We start from the raw sequence: 13509 nt of genomic DNA on the forward strand, positions 1-13509 counted from the left end.
ACATACTTTTTTAAAAAAATAATGAAATAACAAAATGAACTAAATTGTTATTTCTATTTGTCAAAAAAAAAAATTGATACTAGTAATTTTATATTTATTTTATTTAATATTATAAAAAATTGAATATTAATCAAAGAAATTAAATATGTATATAATATATAATTTCAAAAATTAAAATGAAAATTCTTTTGTATTTCATTAAATCTAAGATGTACTTCATTATTATGTTTTGTATAATAAATAATACCATGAACTTCTATCATAATAATTAACTTAGATAGTCTAAATCTCAATTATTTATTTAAAAAAAATTATAGTGTGTGTCATATATGGATCATTTGACAAAAAAAAAATCAAAGTTATTATTTGGATTTATATATTTTTGGACCCTATAATTTGTCCTATTGTATGTTTGGATTATGTATTTTGATAAATTACTTTTTGGACTATGTATTTTGTAAAATTGTTCAAATACACCCATAAATCCTATTTTTATGAAGGAAAAAATTGAATATAACAATACAATTGTTAGGAAAAATGGTTGGGCTTTTGTTTGAGTTGTGAGTTTGGTGAATTATTTGTGATTTTAGTTAAAAATATTTTTGATTAAAATCAAGTTTATATTTGAACTATTTTACAAAACACAGGGCCAAAATAAAAAAATTAAACAGGGAATCAAAATAGATAATGACAAAAAATATAGGGTCAAAATTATTTTTTCTAAAGTTGTATATTGATTTTAATTTTTATTGGCTAAAGATTTATAGAAATAAGTTTTAGATGTTTTTAAATATAATTAATAGAAAATTTAAAAAATATACTTTTGTTTGCAAATTTTGTATATTAAATAAAGAGAACATAAAATAAAATAGATTGGTTTATAAAATTGATTATAGAAAATAAAAATAATGTATTTTTTGCAATAATTAAACTTTGACAAATATATTAAGTAATAATTTAATTATAATAAATATTATTACATATAGATATGCATTATGTTAATCAATCATACATCTTTATATACACATTATATATTAGGTAATATATTTAATTATAATAAATAATATTATGTATAAATTCATCACTTAATATATATTTTAAACATAGTTAATCTATCAAATGCATATTTGAATATAAGTTGCATATATTTTTTTTTAGAATAAATACCATTTTAACCCCTCTGTTTTGCAAAAGTTACCACTACAAAAAACAGGGCCTATACCGAGAACAAATGTCCTCGGTATAAGCTGGAATGTCCTCGGTATATCCTATACCGAGACAATGTCGTCGGTATAAAGTTATCGGTACAGCCGCGTCGGTAAAACAAAACTTATACTGACGACATTAAAAATATTCTCGGTATTAGTTTTACCGAGGATAATGTCCTCGGTAGAAAGTGGAAAATGTCCTCGGTACAACAAACCTCAATTTCTCATCGTACTGGTATATACTGACATCTTGGTGGTATATACTGAGGACAATGTCCTCGGTATAGACTTGTCCCCAATTTTTTTTTTTATATTTGTTATTCCCTTATTTATTTATTTACTTATTTATTTATTTATTTATTTTGAATTAAATATAAGAAAATAGAATAAAATTAAAACACTTATATTAAAGATATAAATAAAAACATAAGAGTGTATTCGTTGAATTAAAATAAAGACTTGTCTTAAACATGATAATGTAATAGTCAATTGTAATAAAATTCATACATAAGTCCTACTGAGTCGGTGCTCCAACATCAGGATCATCGGGTGGTGGTGGTGGGGCAGATTGAGATCCCGGGGTGATACAATGAGTCCGGACATGCTCCTCTAACTGTCGAAGACGCTCTCTCATCTCAGACAACTCTTCATCTCTAGTTTGTGAAGGACGAAAATCAAATGGAGTTCGGTCCCTTATGTTAAGGATACGTCCATATCCTTTCTGGTGGCCCCGTCGTTTTCCGAAGACATTTTGTACCAAAGATATGTCTTCATCTTCAGGCGCACTCGAAACTGGTGTGGAACTCTCAGTATCAGTTGCCTGTGTCTGCTGTGTGTCGCGGTATGCACGCAATTCCTCCTGTGATACAATGTATAATGTAATTAAAATTTTGAAACAATTAAAAATTTGAAAAATGTTTAAAAAAACTTAACGTACCCAAGTATTTTTTGCTGTCTCTGTCACCCACCCTGTGCCTGATTTATGGTGAGTATCCATCCAGCTATCCGGGATGGACTCAAGTTGCCCAGTCTCTAAATTGCGCTGTCACATACATATATTTTTATAAAATTAATAATTAAACGTAAATAAGAAAAATAAACTAAAAAATAATTAATTAACTAACCTTTTTATAGCATAAGGTTGGGATTGACTGAGAACCTCCATAGCTAAGCTCTTTCAGTTTCTTTCTATTCTCCTTGTTGACCGCAGAACGTTTCTGCAAAAAGTTATCGTTAGTAATATATTTAATTAAGATAGTTAAGTTTAGCAAGAAATTAATACCGTAATTTCTGGGCGACGGAAAAAATCAATTGCTTTTTGCCACTGCGTATCCGTGCAACCACCATAACGATTTTGTGGCCCATTAATCGTTAAGTGCTCTTTAATATCGTACTTCCAGTCAGAATACTTTTTAGCACACGAAGTATCAATGCCTCTCAAGATCCCAGGCATATGCCCTTCTCCATATCTAGTACGCCCAATATCAAACAAATCATCCTAATTTACAAACATTTATTAGTAAATATCACATATAACATAAAATGAGAATTAACATAAAAATACATAAACTACTTACTTCCAAATGTGCAAGTATTCTTTCTTTCGAGGCATTTGGTACTTTTGACCATTGAGGACAGTCCGGATCTGTGTACTGTCGAACAAGTAATCCGAGCTCTCTTGAGAAATTTGAGCTGTACTCTCCGATCTCTTTATATGTTCTCCCCCGCACATCCCACTCGAGAGGGAGAGGACGCCCCAACTGTTCCCTCTTTTCCCGCGTGTTCAATCCCTTATGGCGTCCACGTTTACTTGGAAGCGCTATTGTATGCAAATTCAATATTTTAAAATTAATATGGATTAATTGTTAAATTTTAAGGAGTATATCAATGTGTAAAATATTACCTCGTTCACAATCAGCTGGGATATCTGCCGGTCCACGTGGAGGATCGCATCCTCCACCATCACCCCCGTGAGATTGAGCAATAACATCAGCCATATCTGTCAAATTAATCGATATTAAAATTACATTTATCAGCTAAAAATGACAATATAAAATTATTTATTGTTAAAAATAATTACTTCAACATATTATAAAATTACCACTTAATTATCACTATAATAATCTTCACTATCATCATCGGTTTCTATGTGTTCATCTTCCTCTTCATCATCTTCATATTCAACCTCCTCCTCCTCCTCCTCCACTTCCTCTTCCTCCTCCTCTTCTTCTTCCATTTCCTCCTCCCTCTCCTCCTCAATTGCAACATTATCTATCTCAACAAATTGTAATGGAGCCCCCGTACGTTCAAAGCTGATTTGTGGCAACGGTCCAAGATCAACGAATAATTGGAAATTAGAGGAACTAGTGTCGTGCATAACATCTACTTCTACATCCTCCGCTTGTTCTTCAACTAGTGGGATGTCCCACACATTTCTGTGATGCACTTCTTGGACGACTTTCCAATGAGATTTATTTTTAAGGTCTTCAATGTAGAAAACTTGGTTAGCCTGAGTTGCTAAGATAAATTTATCATCTTTGAAGGCCTCCGAACTGGTTTTGATACTCGTTATGTTTTGCTCAAACTTTAATCCTGAAGACCGATTAGTGTCAAACCATTTGCACTTAAATAATACAACAGAACAACCAGAAAGATAAGACATCACTAAAACTTCTTCCAACTGGCCGTAATAAGTACTATTTTCGACACCCGCTACAGAGACTCAACTATTTTGAGTTTTGCGATTCTTGTCCCTGTCATAACACAAAAATCTTACTCCATTTACAACACACCCAGGGTACGATGCAACACGAGTTGAAGAACCGTTTGCTAAAGAGATTAATTCTTCATCTACTTCCAAGGATCCTGTTTGTCGAAGATGATAAATCTTATTATAAAACCAATTAGGAAATTCCTCTCTATGTAATTGGTCTAGGTTTTCAACACCTCTAGTCTGTAGAATTTCCCTATGCTCTCTGCAAAAAACAAAAACAACTAATTTAAGAGTTACTAATAAGTGTTATAATAAACATGCAATGAAATGATGAACTACTTTAATTACTTACCGAAGATATGGCAAGATATCATTGCAGTTGTTTAGAATATACCAATCTGCTATTTTCTTCACTTCATCTTCCAAAATTGTCAATGATTTCTTACCAATTGGACGACCCTGAGATCGAAAGACCGACATCTTTTTAAGTGATGGACCAACATCTACATTTCGGTCTGGACGATTGAACTTTGTCTCAACACCTTTCAAGTACATGGAGCAAAATGTTAATGCCTCATCAACCACATATCCTTCTGCTATTGACCCCTCTGGACGTGCTTTGTTACGGACATAATTCTTCAATTTTTTCATATACCTTTCAAAAGGATACATCCACCTCATGTGAACCGGTCCTCCAAGTATTGCTTCTTTCGGTAAATGTATTAGTAGATGGACCATGATATCGAAAAAAGCAGGTGGGAAAATATTCTCTAACTTGCAAACAATCTCAACAATTGAAGTTTGGACTTTTTCTAAATCTGAGACTTTTAGAGTTCTCGCACAAATGAGCTTGAAGAAAGTGCATAACTCAATAATAGTTGTACTCATTGATTTCTCTAGGAATGCATGCACACCAACTGGCAAAAGGCGTTACATAATGATGTGACAATCATGCGATTTCAAACCAGTTATCTTATTGTCATTATCAATCACATTTTTCCTTAGGTTAGATCCAAAACCATCTGGAAACTTCACTGATTTAAGAAATCGACAAAACTTTTGGCGATCTTCAACAGTGAAAGTGAATTTGGCCGCAGGCTTTTGTATCCGACCATTCAACTTCCTCAGCTGTAACTCTGGTCTCATCTTCATCTTCTCCAAGTCTACTCTGGCACTAACTGTGTCTTTGGTCTTATTCTCCAGCCCAACTATTGTGCCTACTAAACTGTCACACACATTTTTCTCAACATGCATAACATCTAGATTGTGTCGCAACATTATGTTGGCCCAATATGGGAGCTCAAAAAATATACTTTTTTTCCGCCAACCAACTTGCTCTTTTGTACGCTTTCTTTTTTGGCCGCCATAACTGACATGCTTACCAGGAAGAGAATCAGGTATTAAACTCATTTGTGTGAACATTTCTTACATGGTTAATGGCTGTGGTGGTAATCTCTTTTCAACGACACCATATGTCTTCTTGTCCCTTCTAATGGCATGTTTGATTGGTAAAAAATGTCTATGACCATAAAAAGCAACCTTCTTTTGTAAACGAATAGATGGTGTTGCCACATTGCAAGTAGAGCAAGCATGATAACCTTGAGCAGTCCATCCAGAAAGGCTACTCCTTGCTGGGTAATCGTTTATAGTCCACATCAAAGCTGCCCGAAGAGTGAAGAAACTACCATCGACTGCATCTCGAGTCTGTACACCAGTCACCCATAATTCTTTTAACTCATCAATCAATGGTCTTAAAAAAAACATCAAAATCTTTTCCTGGCGAATGAGGTCCCGGAATGAATAAACTCAACATGAAATTAGTTTCTCTCATGCACAACCATGGTGGCAAGTTATATGTCGTCAACACTACTGGCCACATACTATAAGACAGACTCATATTACCAAAGGGATTGAATCCATCTGCAGCCAATCCAAGCCGCACATTCCTGGGTTCCATTGCAAATGTTGGATTATTTCGGTCAAAGTCCTTCCAAGCTTTCCCATCAGCAGGATGACGCAATACACCATCTTCTTTTATACGTTGCTCGTGATGCCATCTCATATGTTGAGCAATGTGCCTCGATGCATATTTTCGCATTAACCTAGGGGTTAAAGGAAAATAACGCATCACTTTATGAGGCACTTTCTTTCCCTTGGTGTTCTTGTCCACCCATCGATCCTCTCCACAAACAGGACATTTTCTTTTTCCAGCATGTTCTTTCCAAAACAGTGCGCAATCATGCTTGCAGACATGGATTGACTCGTAGCCCAATCCAAGTTTCCGCAACAACCTTTTCGCTGCATAGTGCGATTTTGGAAGCTTATTTGGGGCTGGAAATGCATCATGTAACAACTCCAGCATTCCATCAAATATTTTGTTGGGAATTTTTCCCAACACTTTGAAATGCATTAACTTCACTAGGAAATTCAATGAAGTGTAATTTTGACACCCGGGGAATAATGGAGCCTCGATCTCAGCAAACAAATCGTTATAATGTTGCCCACTCCTGTAGTCAGTTGTAGGTATCTCTTGACCGCGCTCATTCTCCGCTTGTTCGTCATTGTCATTTTGCATAAGATCAGTGAGAACATCCATCATTTCATCTTCATCATTTTGATCTATCCGAGCTCTCATTGGTATTATTTCATCCTCTCCATGCCAATGCCAATTGGTATATTTCCGTAGAAAACCATTTACAAAAAGATGATTTTCTAATACATCAATCGTCTGAAATTCAACGTTGACACACCTCCTACACGGACATTTCACCAATCCCCTTGAGTCAACGCACTGCCGGGCTCTCTGGAGAAAATCCATCACACCAGCCTCATACTCATCGGATAATCGATCTGTCAAATTAATCCAACTCTTGTCGATCGACATTGTATGAATGTAGCACTGCACGGAACACTAATCATCAAACTTACAATCAATTTGTGTGTGTCCTAATTCAGAGAGAGACAAATGTAAGAGTCTTCAATGACTCACCCTCTCTAAACAGGTCTAAGGCTTCTTGTGATGAACACTAAAAAAATATAATATTATCACTATGTGATAATAACACTATTATATCTTTGGTAATAATTTCTTATTACCAAAGAAAAAAGCAAATATAATTAAATATGTTTTTTTTAATGTCTTATGCTTTTTGAAGTTAATTATGTTGTTTTATGATATCTAACTATAATATATTTTAGTGTAAATATTATTAAACTTATTTAAATTTGACATATTAATTTAGTATTTATTAAATTACATATTTTACTTATGCTTTATTGAATAGTTTGATTAATTTAAACAAAATTTCTAAAATTTGTTTAAAATTTATTTAACTACTTTAGGATTAATTTTTATTTTTATTAAAATTTAGTTGCATAATGTTAATGTTAATTTTTTTTAATCTTAATTTTAAAATATATTATTTATATAAAAAAATAAATTATTCAAAAATTGAAAAAAAATATTAAAAAAAATACAGAAAAATTAAAAACAACTAACAAATAATATTAAAAACATATTTTTTTAATTTTAATTTTAATAATGATTAAAACTAACAAATATTAAATTTAATTTTTTTAATTTTAATTTTAATTTTAATAATGGTTTTCTAATAATATATTTGTTAATTTTATTTAATCAGAACTAACACATATTATTTTTTTACATATTAATTTAGTATTTATTAAATTACATATTTTACTTATGCTTTATTGAATAGTTTGATTAATTTAAACAAAATTTCTAAGATTTGTTTAAAATTTATTTAACTACTTTAGGATTTAATTATTACTTAAATTATTTAATTAATGTTTATTTTTATTAAAATTTAGTTGCATAATGTTAATGTTAATTTTTTTAATCTTAATTTTAAAATATATTATTTTACTTATCAATTCACTATTTATTAAATTAGAAATTTTATTGAGTACTTCTACTAATATTCACAATATCTCTAAATTTTACAATTCTAAAAAAATATTAAATATGTTTACTAATATGTTTAATACACATAAAATTCACCAAAACAACATAGAATTTATTTTTAAAAAAATACTAATCAATCATATAACAATTTTCCAATTCCTAATATCATTTTTACTAATACATATTTTGAAAACCTAAAAATAAATACATTCTATCTAATATAATAATTTCATATTTTTATTAAAATTAATATTATATTATTTATATAAAAAAACATAAATTATTCAAAAATTGAAAAAAAAAATTTAAAAAATACAGAAAAATTAAAAAAAACTTACCAATGCCTTCAATATCTTGCTAGCAATCTCTTTAGTCCAACAAAAACCGAATACCCAACCTTCAAACAAAAATTACAAAATATCATTATACAATTTCATAAATATATATATATAAAATGAATAAATCGTTAGAATTATTTTAAGATTTATTACTTATTTAAATAAAATTTCAGGATTAATGTTTATTTTTATTAAAATTTGGTTGCATAATGTTATTGTTAATTTGATTTAATCATGATTAAAAATATATTATACAACTTATCAATTCACTATTTCTTAAATTATAAATTTTATTGAGTATTTTTAATTCTAAAAAAAATTGGGCAGCATAACGACTGTATTTTCATATATCCCAAAATTTAAAAACCTGCAAATAATACATAAAAAAATATCCAGTCGCAGAACATACACAAAGCAATACAAATACATTGTAAATGACTATATAATTTATAATTATTACTCTAAATTTTATTAATTATTCAATTTTCTATTTAAAATATCATAATTCTACTAAAAATTAACAACAAAAACAAAGCATCAATATTCATCAACACTAAGAATAAAAAAAATTAACAACAACAACAAAATTCAAATTAAATAAACAAAACTCACTCTAATAATCAAAATTTATTAACCAAATCTAATAATCTAAAACTAAAATTATTTAACTCAATCTAAAATACAAACAATCAAATATTAAATTTTCATATAAACATATATTTATAACTAAAAGTCAAATTATATACCTAAAAAATAAATTATTAAATTAATAAATTTTCATACTAATAAATTAATTATTTATCATAGGATTAAACTAACTAAATCTTAAAACTATATATGTATTTTACAAAAATACTACACAATATATTATTTCCTCTAAATTGGATATCACTAAATTTTTAAATAATTTTCATCACAAATTATTATTTTTACCTATTTTAATTACATAATCAGAAATTATATATATAATATAACAAATAACAATATATTAACAATATTAAACAAATTATAAATAAAACCCTAAATATATTTATGCAAAAAATATAAATAAAACCAAAAAATTACAAAGAAAATGTGAAATACCTCTAAAACCGCTGGTATACAATGCAAAACCTGAAAAAAAAATACCACGAAAAACTCATTATAAAAAATCAAAACTGAAAAAAAAATTTAACAATTTATACAAAAAAAAAACTGAAATATTTGTAAATAATTACCTCAATAAGCCTTATAGCCACTTAAATCGCCTTTGGAAGGGAAACTTTGACCAAAAACAAAGTTTGTGGGGGCCGAAATGCAGGAAAACAGAAATGGGGGGCGGAGAAAACGAGTTTTGGTTTTTTTCCATTTCAGATAAATGAGCTCGGTACACAAACTAGAATAAAAAAACCGCGTAAAAGAGGCGGGTGTGTAAAAGATCTATACCGAGAACTTGTACTCGGTACGATGTTCTCGGTATAGGACGTTTTTTTTGTAGTGTACCAACAGGACCTTTGTGTTTTGTTATGATAATTTAGACCACGCGTTTTGCAAAATGCAACAAAAGAGTACAATGGACCAATTTTGGTCACACTTTTTTTAAATATGACCAAAATAGCCTTGGGTTTTTCATTTTAATAAATTAATAAATTAATTTTAACATTTAATTTTTTATTAAATTAATTTTTAAAATTAAAACATTTAAAATAAATTTAAATAATGTAATATTTAATTTAAAAATAAAATTTTAATATATATGGTAAACTTAATTAAAAAAAGTAAAATCTTAAACAAAACTTAATTAAAACAAAATAAACGTCTGAAACACAAATTCAAAGAAAAAATGTATATAAAAAAACTAAAGTGTGTTCTTTATTTCATCTCAAACCCTGCTTCAAAGAAAAAGCTAAATCAAAAAACTAAAATGTGTTATTGATTTCATCTCAAACCTAGATTCAAAAAAGAAGAAAAATTGGTCATCATCACTAAGGCAATATCTCATCTTAGATCTAAAATAACCAAACCTAAAATAAAAATCAATGTTCAAAATCTCATGAACCCAAATTTATTCATAAATACAAAAAATGAAACAAAAAATTGCTTAATAAACCATGAAATTAGATCAGAATATTCCCCTCAAAAAATCCAACAAACCCACATTTCAAACTAGAAATTGGATCTCATACCATGACAACAAAAGCTCTTTAATCTTGCAAGAACATAGGAAACCCTTGAAACCCAGAAGCTTGAGTAAAACTCCTCACCTCCTCCAACCCAAATCTGCAAATCGAAGTCGACCGAACTCATGGATGCTAGATCTGAAGCCTCGTCAATCGCCCCACGTCAGATTGAAGGCCTTGTCACCTAGTGTAGATCTGGTGTCGTCGCACCTAGAAGAAACCAAGAACCTTGTCGTTGAGCCTCCAACCGCCATCTCGTCGGGTTCATATCTTCATTTCCCAGAGATTACTGATCGGAAGGGGAGCTTGACGTCCTTCCGCAACCTGACCATCCTTAGATTTGAAACCTCAGACCAACCTCCATTGCAGATCTTAAGCCTCATCGCAGCGACAAGTCAAAAGTCATCGTAGCCACAACTCAACCCAGTTGTCACCTCCGTCTCCGGCTTCATATTTTGTAGCAAGGTACCTGCAAAAGCAAGATGGAAGAAGAAGAAGAACATGATGAACACGATTTTGATTCTTTTCTGATTTTTGTTCCAGGGTTTTGATTTTTATTAGTTTTATGTTTTATTTCAAACTTATATGTTAATTAAATTAAAAATTGATATTACCCATCAAAATCCGCTCATGTAAAACGCCATATCTTGCCTAATTTTGTGAAAATGTCATTTTTATGCTTACTTAGAGAAATATCAATAATAGTCCAAAAGTTTAGTGGGGCCTTATTAAAATAATACAAATGAGAAATTATAGGAAATGACTCAAAATAAAGCCATCAAGAAGCTAATGTCCTCATTTTTTAAATTATAGATAAATGACCATTTTACATTGTTGATTACCTAAATTGCCATTTTTTATAATTTATTTATTTATTTAGGACTGTATGACTTTAATATAGTGGTATATTAATATTAGTTTTGTTTAATTAGTTTTAATTTTAAAGTTATTTTGATTTTTTAAGTTTTTTATAGGTTGTTGGTATATTATTTTCCAATTAGTGTATATGTTTTTTGTGGTATGGTATATAATTTTTTTTTGTGATATTTAATTTCTTTTTTATTATACATAGTGGTAGTATATAATTTTGTATCATGGTATATACATTTTAATGGTATTATATAACTTTGTTAGCATAGTATATACATTTTTTAGTAATAATTTTGTAAGTTTTGATGGTATATTATTTTTCAACTTAGTATATATATTTTGTGGTATGGTATATCATTCAACAACCCATAAAAAACAAAAAAAAATCAAAATAACTTTAAAATAAAAACTAATTAAATAAAACTAATATACATATACCATAATATTAAAATATTTAGAATAAAATAGTAATTTGTTAAATGATGTATTTGGTAATATGTGATATTAAATAGATGATTATGCTATTTTACTACAAAATTAAAAACATGGACATTTAGTTACTTTCACACAACATTAAGGGTCATTTTGCACTAAGCCCCTAATACAATATGGGACCATTACGTTAAAACAAAATAAAATATCTTTGCACTACTACAAAATATCCCATACGGATCACATTTTTAGGACACGCGGCTAAATGCAAGTGCTTTAAAAAATCTCTGAAGTTTTTAGGACACTCACTGAGAGTATTTAAAAAACACATTTTAAAGCTCGTAATAAGTATCCTAATAAAATAAGTGAGTCCTAAAAAACCATGAGAAAATAAAATTGGTCAGTGGATTTTTAAGGGCTTGCAAAGAATGCTCTAAAAGAGTATTAAGGGCTTGCGAAGTGTGCCATAAAAACTTTTAATTAAAAAAGGGATAAGGGACACATATATTTTCAAATTAGGGAATTTTTTTTTCCTGATGAGGACTTCGAATTAGGGCTTTTAGCTAAGGATTAGGGCTTCTCGGCAATACTGCAGAGCTGGTCGGAGCTAGCAGCATTCTTGGAACAATTGTAGCACTACTACAAAAAAGGGTTTTTAGGACTCGCGGGGCACGAGTCCTCTATTTGAGAGCCCTTAAAAACTAGGGTTTTTTAGGACTCGCAAAAAATGTGCGAGTCCTAAAAAGTTCTATTATTAATTTTTAAAAAATGAATAGGTGGCCAAAGCTCCCGCCGGAGCTCCGGCAACAGTGGCAGCGCCACCACCGGCGACGGTGGTTCGAGAAAACAATGATTGGCTTTCGAAACCTAAGGCTCGGGGAACGTCGTGGTGGTGGTGGTTCTTCGTGGAACGGAATGTGGTGGCCGGATTGGAGGTAAAAAGTTTTGGCCTCCATAGATTCCGACGAACACCAAAAATGAAATTCGGCGACTTCTAATCTGATCCTTGGTTGGGTTTTGCTCGCATGAAAGTGTTGAGTACGATGGTGGTGGTGGCTCGACTCACAACGACCCAAGGTGGTCGGAATCTCGTCGGAAACTTTGGGAAAACCCAAAACCGATCTTCTTTGTTGTCTGTCTTAGGTGGCGCGTGAGGGCTTGAACTCGCAGGGGTCGAAGCTTCGGTGGCCTCTAAAGCTACCTGGAATACTTCCTCCGTTTCTGGTTTTGATAGGATGGGCGGTTCCACTAGGTGCTTTTTGAGCTCCTGAAAGGCCAGCTCGCACTCCTCTGTCCATTCAAACTTCTTACCTCCTCTCAATAAGTTGAAGAATGGGAGGCCACGATCCGTTGACTTCGAGATGAATCTGCTTAGGGCTGCCATCCTGCCAGTCAAGCTTTGGACATCTTTGTGCTTCCGAGGTGATGGCATGTCAATCAGGGCCTTTATTTTGTCGAGATTAGCCTTGATTCCATGGGAGTTCACAATAAAGCCCAGAAATTTTCCCGAAGATACCCCAAAAGTGCACTTTTGAGGATTCAGCTTCATGTTATACTTCCTAAGCACGCCGAAGCACTCTTCGAGGTCATCAACATGGTTCTTGTTGAGTTGAGACTTTACAAGCATGTCATCAACATAAACCTCCATGTTGTTCCCTATTTGCTCTGAAAACATCATGTTTACGAGCCGCTGATATGTGGCTCCAGCATTCTTGAGCTCGAATGACATGACATTATAGCAATATAGCCCTTTATCCGTGATGAAGCTCGTGTGTTCTTGGTCGGGGGCATGCATGGGGATCTGGTTATATCCAGAATAGGCATCCATGAACGACATCAGGCCATGCCCCGCCGTGGCATCTAC

The 13509-nt window shown here is 31.3% G+C and overlaps 1 protein-coding gene across 3 annotated transcripts; it reads right to left on the reverse strand.

Annotated features, from left to right (window-relative positions):
• Positions 1-1595: 1595 nt before the first annotated feature.
• Positions 1596-11015, reverse strand: LOC133789031 (uncharacterized). Of its 3 annotated transcripts, XM_062226748.1 has the most exons (10): positions 10958-11015; positions 9402-10812; positions 9268-9297; positions 8185-8243; positions 3112-3207; positions 2786-3027; positions 2491-2706; positions 2333-2425; positions 2146-2250; positions 1596-2067 (listed from the first exon to the last, which is right to left on the reverse strand). In XM_062226748.1, exons 5-10 carry the CDS (start codon positions 3203-3205, stop codon positions 1723-1725), a joined length of 1095 nt encoding a protein of 364 aa, XP_062082732.1. In that variant the 5' UTR covers positions 3206-3207; positions 8185-8243; positions 9268-9297; positions 9402-10812; positions 10958-11015; the 3' UTR covers positions 1596-1722. The 3 variants fall into 3 exon arrangements, with proteins under 3 accessions (XP_062082732.1, XP_062082731.1, XP_062082733.1); XM_062226747.1 differs by lacking the exon at positions 10958-11015 and having other exon boundaries at positions 9402-10951; XM_062226749.1 differs by lacking the exons at positions 8185-8243; positions 9268-9297; positions 9402-10812; positions 10958-11015 and adding an exon at positions 3310-3445.
• Between the last annotated feature and the right edge of the window lie 2494 nt (positions 11016-13509).

Source organism: Humulus lupulus, chromosome 7 (assembly GCF_963169125.1).
Source record: "Humulus lupulus chromosome 7, drHumLupu1.1, whole genome shotgun sequence".
NCBI lineage: Eukaryota > Viridiplantae > Streptophyta > Magnoliopsida > Rosales > Cannabaceae > Humulus > Humulus lupulus.